The 8,727-nt window shown below is 34.9% G+C and overlaps 1 protein-coding gene across 4 annotated transcripts in view; it reads right to left on the bottom strand.

The window, feature by feature from the left end:
- cno (adherens junction formation factor afadin) overlaps positions 1-4,410 on the bottom strand; it is an 81,110-nt gene extending 76,700 nt beyond the window's left edge. For all 4 annotated transcript variants that reach the window (XM_089236211.1, XM_089236210.1, XM_089236209.1 and 1 more), the window contains exon 1: positions 4,130-4,410. In XM_089236211.1, the coding sequence (XP_089092337.1) occupies positions 4,130-4,240 (111 nt within the window). In that variant the 5' untranslated portion in view covers positions 4,241-4,410. The remainder of the gene's footprint in view (positions 1-4,129) is intronic.
- Between the last annotated feature and the right edge of the window lie 4,317 nt (positions 4,411-8,727).

The raw sequence follows: 8,727 nt of genomic DNA on the forward strand, positions 1-8,727 counted from the left end.
CGAGAATAAAATCCTAGATGGTCCAAAAGTCCTGACCTATTTTGAAATAAGAAATTATTTAAAATAAAAGCTGTTGATAATGGAGACAAACGACTTAAACAAGTTAAAAGAGAAGGTTTCAATATTTTTTATATTTCCATTCATTTCACTTTTATCTTTAATTCCATTATCTGAAACCCCATATCACAAATAACATGGCAAGAAATGCTATATAGGATTGACATCCTCTGCATCATTAAAGGTGCGCATGTATAGATTTTGAAGTAAATAACAAAAGAAAAGTCAAACTTTTCAAATGCTTTAACCCGTTTTTCTCTATCTTTAATAGCTTTATAATGATTTTTTTCAAATCCCGTCAGAATTTATGGACCACACTGTATTTTTTTAAACCCAAACCTGACCTTCAAGACCTTTAATATGGCTCATATTTCACGCAGTTTCAAATGAGGAACACATTTAATAAGCAATTATTGTATGATCAGATATCACAGAGGCGCCGACATGAAGAAAACAAAGAAGGGGCTGAAAGTTGCTGGTCATCCCGTATATACAGGACCCCCAAAGCAGAATGTGCCACAATCTGCTTTGCAACAATTAGCGCTACTGCAGAACAATTTGGAAGAATTTTAAGAAAAAGTGAGAAAAAACACTATTACATGAATGGGGTTTTTTACTGCAGAACATTTCCAGTCAGCTGAGGGCTCGTCGCAGAACAGTGCTAAACATTCTGCTTTGGGGTACAGGGCTCAAGTGCGTATGCAGGAAGAGAAAGGTGCATTGTTTTTTTTGCCAGAAATTATTGGAGAGGTTCAAATGGCCACAAAAAATTAAGGGATTTTGGCACCTTGATGAAAAGCATTGACAAAGTACTCCAAAGCTTTTATCTTGTAATGTTCAGGCCAGGGCGTGACAAATTCAATATGCCAGGTCACCATGGCAACTAAATCCTAATAATGTGCGATGAATTAAAATCAGGGAATACCACATCTTATACAGGCAAGTCAATATGCATAACATTTTGAATATAAAAACCTTCAAGCATAACGTTTAAGTTCATCTTTGGAAAACTGACACTTGATTTAATAAATCAGATTTTCTGAAGCTAATTTCATGATAAACAATAAAATTTCAATTTGTCAAAAATGATTTTCAAACCAACACAGGGGACAACTTTTAGGTGATGACAGACTTTAAATAATTGCTGAAATTTCTTTTTTTTACCCAAAAATTTTAAGCCATGTGTTTCGTGATGATTTTCAGCAGGGCTCAAGAAATAAAAATAGACACCAACCAAATTTCTTAGGGTCCAAAATAATTCGTAGAAAATTTCCCTGGGTAACAGGTCATCATCAGTACGAGTTCATTTTATTCAATGTTTCCCAACATCAGCAACTGGTATCATCAAAAAGTTAAGAACTCACAGGAACAACACACTTTTGCTCTGAGTACTTCTCTTGCAATTGGCTGTGAATATCTTATCAGGGTCTTAAATATTATTTTTCCACTTCTCAAAACTTTAATGACAACTCCTTCCTACAATGTAAGATGTACTAACACATGCAGCAAATTTTAGGCACTGATAAGCCTGAATATTTACTTTTTCTCATGGCAGCATGGAATTTCAAGCTTTGGTTTTCCAGTGCAATATTTTTTACTTGAGATCATGTGGTAGGGACACCTCTCACAACATATTATGCAGCACTAAAATTAACAGGGGTGTTTGTTTTCATGTATGCCCAACATTATTTAACGTAAAAAATTTAAAAACCATTTTCAATTATTAAACAAGAATATCATTAAATGCCTGATGTTACATTTTGGATTCACACATATTAATTTTTTGTGCATTCAGAGTGCGTGTTTGTATATTCAAATCTCTTTAACGCATAGGCTATATTATATAAAGGAAATGCTAGTAATCGTAACTAATTGATGATTTGACAGACAAAGCAATTAAACTTCTAACTCAGAATTTCAAAAGAGTTATGCTATCTAAAATAATGGGGAAAAAATTTTTGAATGACTTTTTTTGTCCATGGCCCTCTTTCACCTATATTTCATCATGTCTTAATCAGGACCTCGCATAGAGCGAGCCAGCTTTTCTACATATTGAATTGATACCTAAATATATTAATAGTTTAAAAAACGTTTTTTTTAATTAGTCAATCTCAGGATGCTCTGGCTATAATGCAAAACACTGGCTACAGCTTTCTCGGGTTCCCTCTTATGGGGAGATTCTAGTGGTTTCTAAAAAATAAGTTGCACCCTCTTCTTTGCTAAAATTTAATTCATCTGCTTTTATTAATCCTCTGTGCCCTCATCAATTCCCTGCCATTGTTCCCCTCTAATTGGTTTTCACTCATGACCAGACCAAAATATCTTAGGGGTCTAGGTTGAGAGCTATAGGCCCCAAGGCAGAATATATCAAAAATTGAGGCATATGTTACAGAACTATTTCTATAAAAAATTTGAGAAAAACTATAACCAAAGTTGTTTTACTGCAAAGCAATGCAAAATATTCTGCTTTGGGGACCATGGCTGTAATGCAGTAGTTCTCAAAGTGTGCATCATTGCTCCTAGGAGACGTTATATGTGCCTGTTCGGTGCTTTAAAATACTTCTTTGTTGGATTATTCTAGGGAGCTGTGGATGAACATGGCTAGAGAGCCATGGGTGAGGATAGGTTGAGAATCTGATTTAGCGGAAATTCGTGTTTTACAATGAAAATTATTCATATAGCTTGTATATGTGAAAAGATTACAGTGAAAATTATTCATATATATTGGCTTGATGGATCAAAAAATAACTTGGGAGAGCCAATCATATTTTTTACATTAAAAGTCAACATCAATGTACCCCGCTGCCCGTCCAGTACAGGAAAACCCCTTCCTCTGTTGGTACACACATACAGACATAACTTCCAAAAAAAAAATCTTGTGCTGTTCCTAAATTCTTGGTGGCAATGCTAATTTTCTAGTCAATGACGATCTGGGATTTGCCAAAACCTGCTATATAGTATTTTTTACCAGAATTTATAATATTCATGAAATTGAAATCAATTCAGTTATTGACAACAACAAAAAATCAAAAACTGCAAACAAAAGATTTTATTGATGACAAACGAGTAGAAAGGTTCTCCTAAATGGTAAGAGTGGTCAAATAATTCTTAATTTAAATCAACAATTTTTGAGGTTTGATTGAAAAGTCATTTCCATCAAATGAATAGGGTATAAGAAAAATTAACAAAAAAAAAAAAAAAAACAATGGAACAAAATGCACCAAAAATTGAAACATTCTTGACCAATTTCTAGGCAACAAGTTTTACTCTGAACTAACTCCAAGGCACTAACAGGATAAAAAAAAACAACAACATTGGGCAAGAGAATGAGTTAGCTAGACAACCAGTATACATACGGGACACAAGGGCATTGCATTGTGCAGTAGCCCATAATGAATTATTATTAAGGCACCGCCAGTCCCATAAATCTATACTGTGACTTGACCCTGAATGGATCATTTCATTCCTACTCCAAAACAGTGACTTGATGGCATTTAAACACCGTACATTACGGGCCTGATAGCATCATCCAGCTAAGGTTAATAAACAAGATTTCCAAACAAACCTCCAATTTGATTTTAATTAAAATCCAATCCCCGCATTTGTCAAAAAAATACTCAAAATAAATTGTTTTCTGTTGAATTCCAAAAATGTTCTTTCAAGGGGAAAAAAATATTACCAGTTAAAATTTCTTGAAGGAAATTTTTATATGGATATTTTTAGCAAAACAAAATTCTTGTGTACTATTAAATCACGTCCGACTGTCACCGTGCCGCACAAGACGTAGATCCTCTACCTGTTCGACCTGCCTTCAGGGCGTGCGTCGCATATACGCCATCTTGAACGTAAATAACACGTTTAAAAAAAAACCTGTCGCAAAACCTCATCGCATTTCTCATCCACGATATAAATTGGAAAATAATAAGTTCATATATGGCATGTCTTTTACATATTTTTGAATGTTGTTTGGGGGTCCGCTCGTGTAAATAAAATAAATGTCCGCCCAGGCAACCATCTATTTACCTTTCGAGATAAAGAAGAAAAAAAAAGTATTTGTTGCGCTCGTACTCACCTCGTTAGGTTCGGTAAGCCAGAAAATATCCAATCGGTTCGCGTTCCACTGCGCGATTATATTCTTGAGTTTTTCGCGTTCCTGGGCTTTCTTCTCGCGTTCACCAGCCATTATTATTAGTAGGATTTAATATCACAACACACTTTAGTATTTTTTTTGTCACCGGACGGCAGTTTTTTTCACACGAAGGCACATTTAACAATCACCATTGGCGGGACGTGGAGAGCGGGTGGGGGGAGAACCGGGGGCCCCCTTACCTGAGTCGAAGTGACGGTCGACAACTTTTTACAAACTGACGACTGGAGAGGGGCAAGTTTTACAACAAAGCCAAGCGCATGCGTCCCTGACGGTTTTAGCGCCACCTGGCGAGGGGAATTCGAACTGCAATGTGAACTTTGTGACAAACTTTTGACACCTATTTCAAAACTTTTTTTATTTGTTTCGTGTTTCGTAAAATTCGTCGCATCGAAAACAAATAGATAAATTGCTACGAAAGTAAAAATTTTTCAATCGGAAAAGAGGGAAACATAAAGACCAGGTCGATGGGATGGATAACTTTTAATTACAAAAGAAATATCGATGTCTGTAATTATCACAGCTATAATAATTGAATTTTTTTTTTCACACTTGATGATTGTGAATGTAAACGATGAAGTTATTTTCAAAAGAACTTAAAACGAATAAAAAATAAACCAACTAAAACAAATCGGGGAATTATAATAAACCGTTCATGTGTCATTAAACTTTAATTATTTAAATTAAGAAATTTAATAATTTTTTACTTACCAGTCCAGATGTTACAGAATCTGTTGTTTCATGTTGAAACACTTTCAATGGCGAGTCAAGGGTTTCAAGTTTCTTATCGATCCAGTTTATCACATTCTCACAATATTTGCAGCATTTACATTCATCAACATTTTTCCTATTTTATTACACACCATACGGCACAGAAAAAAACACACACAATACCTAATATCTTAATATTTTTTTCATTAAATATGAATCTTTATTAATTCCAGAAATATTTCTTTTGCAATGATTCTAAAATATTTTTCGTTAATTATGAATTTTCATGAACTGTGAAATACTTTTTTCCACCCATTCTTTCAATAATTATGAAAAAAATACGACTCTCGTTAAATTCTAAAAAACTACTTCTGTCAGTATGATCATGAAATTGGACAGTTTTTTTCTCAGCCCAATATATCAAGGAAACTGATATTTTCTGGATAATCTGCTGCTGTGAACTCGGAAAAAAGTTGCTTTTTTCCTTTGAATCCGACGGGACTCAAACCACGACCTCCTATATAACCTAGTTATAACCTGGTTATCTAGGTGGTCGTGCTCAAACCCAGGCCCTCTTGCTAACCGGGCACAAGCATGCTACCATATTACACCACTGGAGACACGATGCGACCTTCTTTATTTCACGCACTGTGGCGTGAGGTGCTGAAGTAGGGCAGCCTCTCAACTTCAGGTTCGAGTTCCGGCGGAGACCAGAAGACTTTTCTTTCCGAGTTCACCTCAGCGTAATATCCAGAAAATATCTGTTTAATTGAATCATGAAACTATTCCTCATTAATTCTGAAATTATTTCTCTCATTTCTTCTGAATTTTTCCTGAAAGCAAATTAGGGGAAAAAATTACTTCTTTCACCAATTCAATACTTAATTTTTCATTGAGGATTTTAACAGCATTTTTATAAATTCTATAACGATGGAAGATTCTTCGTCAGCGGGCCACCGCAAAAAGCTTCGAGGATCATATGTGGCCTACGGGACATTCATTGAAGACCTCTGCTTTGAGCAAAGTAGTTTTTTCTGTTTTTGTAATCGAGATTTCTGAACTGCTGGGCCTTTCGGCTTGGAAAAACCGAAACTACCGAATTCCAAGACGATCGATTCTGCTGGAAAGACGTCGCTTTTTTGTACCCGTTTATCCCTTTCAGAGCTTGATGCCACAAATGTGTCCGCTGCTTTTTCTCCCTGTAGAATTTTTTCTTTTGACCTCAGGGAGTTAAGCTCTGACTTTTAAAGGATTGTGCGAGTTTTGAGTTGGAAATATGGTGAATATGAACTTTCAGAGCTTTCTTCAGAGGGCAACACTTAAAGTTGAACTTTCGGGGGGGAGGAGGGTGGTTAAGATGGCTTCCAGAAAAAGTGCTTCCGAGGAAAGTGTGATTTACTATATAAAATTTAGCAGTAAAATTCTGGAAAAAATTGCATGTGAAATGAATATATATCCGAGGATGATGTCACTCCCCGCTATCCATACGAAGGTTTTTAACATCTGCCTGATGCGAAGATATATTTAGGAAAGAGAAAAAATTCGACTGCCCACACTTTCACTTTCCTAGGGCATTCGCTCGGAAATTGAAAGGGACGGGGGTTCGATTCCCCGCATTGGCAATTGAATTTTCTCTTTTTCCTAAATATATCTTCGCATCAGCCAGCTGTTAAAAATCTTCGCAAAGATGAATACAACCTGCATCACATTTTGACTGAAAGAATTTAACAAGTGAATTATTTCCTCACAAATATTTTAAAAAAATTGAAAATTTAGAAAAAATATTTGCTGATATATTTATGTTTTCAATGCATTTTTTAAGTATCATAGATGCAAAAACATTTTGAAAATTCCAAAAATTAATGCTCGGGTCTGAAAGAGTTATATCGAGGTACAAATTCGAAGCTGCTGATTATATTATTTTCAAACACATCGGCACATGTAGAGTCGGCTTCGGGCAAAATCAAAGTATAGCACGTAAAGTGACAACGGACACGAATGTGTGATTTGAATGCGGCCAATATATAGTACGCGGTTACTTGAAAATAACCTTACATTAATATATGTATTTGCCCAATAGCTTGGAATTTTTCTTTAGAATTCGGGTGAATATACAGGGTGCATAGGTGAAAGGGCATATATTTACTGGAGACATACTGTCAGTTAGAAAAAGTTTCGAACCCCACCGTGTCGCCGTAGTGGTGGTCGGCTGAAGTTGGTTTTCTGTAGTTCCCAACTTCGAGACGCAAATGCGAGCCGATCTCCCCGTTAAAATGTCTCGCCGCAGAGAGCAATAGGCCTAAAACGTCACAATTATTCATTCATTACACTTCACTCACTGTGAGGTGAGAAAAAACTCATAGTTTAAAAAATTTATTGCTGATGGCAGCACTACACATAACAAGCATTGCACACAAATAAACTTCACGGAATGTTCTCATTATTTTATTTATTTTTTTTATTTTATTTATAAAACAAAGCTACAGGTTTAAACCCAATTACAGCTTGCAGTAAAAATAAAAATTTGCACAGAATAGAAAAAGCGATATGATAAAGTACACAAAAGACAAATAAAAAGTAACAAAGAATTACGCAAAATACAAAAATTCTATACAAAGATATATACAACGCAATCACAGCAAAAATCTTCTAAAGTCGGTAACAGACGAATGAAAAATATCCAGATGTTGAGGAAGCGCATTATAAAATTCGGAAAATCTGTTTATAGCACAGAAATTACCAATATTAGTATTATATGATTTGATGGCAAATAAACAATTAGATCTTGTATTGTGACGCTTAATATTGAAACAGATTTCATTAAGAATTGGTATACAATCAATTTGGTTAGTCAACAGTTTCTTGAAAAAAATAACGAGCAAGTACTCTCTGCGTTTTTGTAAGCTATTGACATTGAAACTGTTTCGTAGATGAGTGGCAGATAGAATATTGTTATAAGGACCATATTTTTTGAAATATAAATACCTTAGAAAATTGTTTTGAATAATTTCAAGACTCATAATATGGCAAGCGTGAAATGGGTTCCAGATAATTGAAGCATATTCAAGTTTAGATCTTATAAGCGTATTAAAAAGGGATATTAACGTATTACTATCCTTGAAATCTCTCGACATTCTTTTAAGCAAACCAAGTTTTTTATATGACACAGAGCAAAGATTTTTAATGTGATCAGCAAAGTTAAAATTGGTACTATAAATAACTCCCAAATCGGTCGCAGAGGTTCTTCTAAGCAATTGGCTATTATTAATGTTATACGTAAAAAAGATTGGATTCTTTTTGTGAGTGAATGAAAGAACAAAACATTTATCAATATTGAGATTAAGTCTATCAAGTAAACACCATTCGTGAAGTAAAGACAGCTCATTTTGAAGGCTATAACATACATCAATACAATCAATACTTTTAAAAATCTTCAAATCATCAGCAAAGAGTAGACAATTTTTGAAAAGTGCGGATAGATCATTGATAAAAATGATAAATAACAACGGGCCTAGCACAGATCCCTGAGGGACACCAGAACTAGCAACAAAACCTTGGCTTAAATTGGATTTATAGGAAACATACAACATTCTGTTGGATAAGTAGGAAATGAACCAATTCACTAAGCCAGAGTTAAAACCGATTTTACTAATTTTGCTGATAAGAATTCCACATTACATACACACATATTCCAACATGTACCAATTCGTTAGAAGTTCCGCAGAGGCATATGGACGAGGTGCATGTCTGGTTTAGTAGTAGTAGTTAGAAAAAGTATCCAAATCACGTGTAGTACTCAGATATGTCCTTCA

This window comes from Pholcus phalangioides, unplaced genomic scaffold (assembly GCF_987345545.1).
Source record: "Pholcus phalangioides strain wild (caught in Gottingen) unplaced genomic scaffold, Ppha-v1.0 ptg000009l_1, whole genome shotgun sequence".
Taxonomy (NCBI): domain Eukaryota; kingdom Metazoa; phylum Arthropoda; class Arachnida; order Araneae; family Pholcidae; genus Pholcus; species Pholcus phalangioides.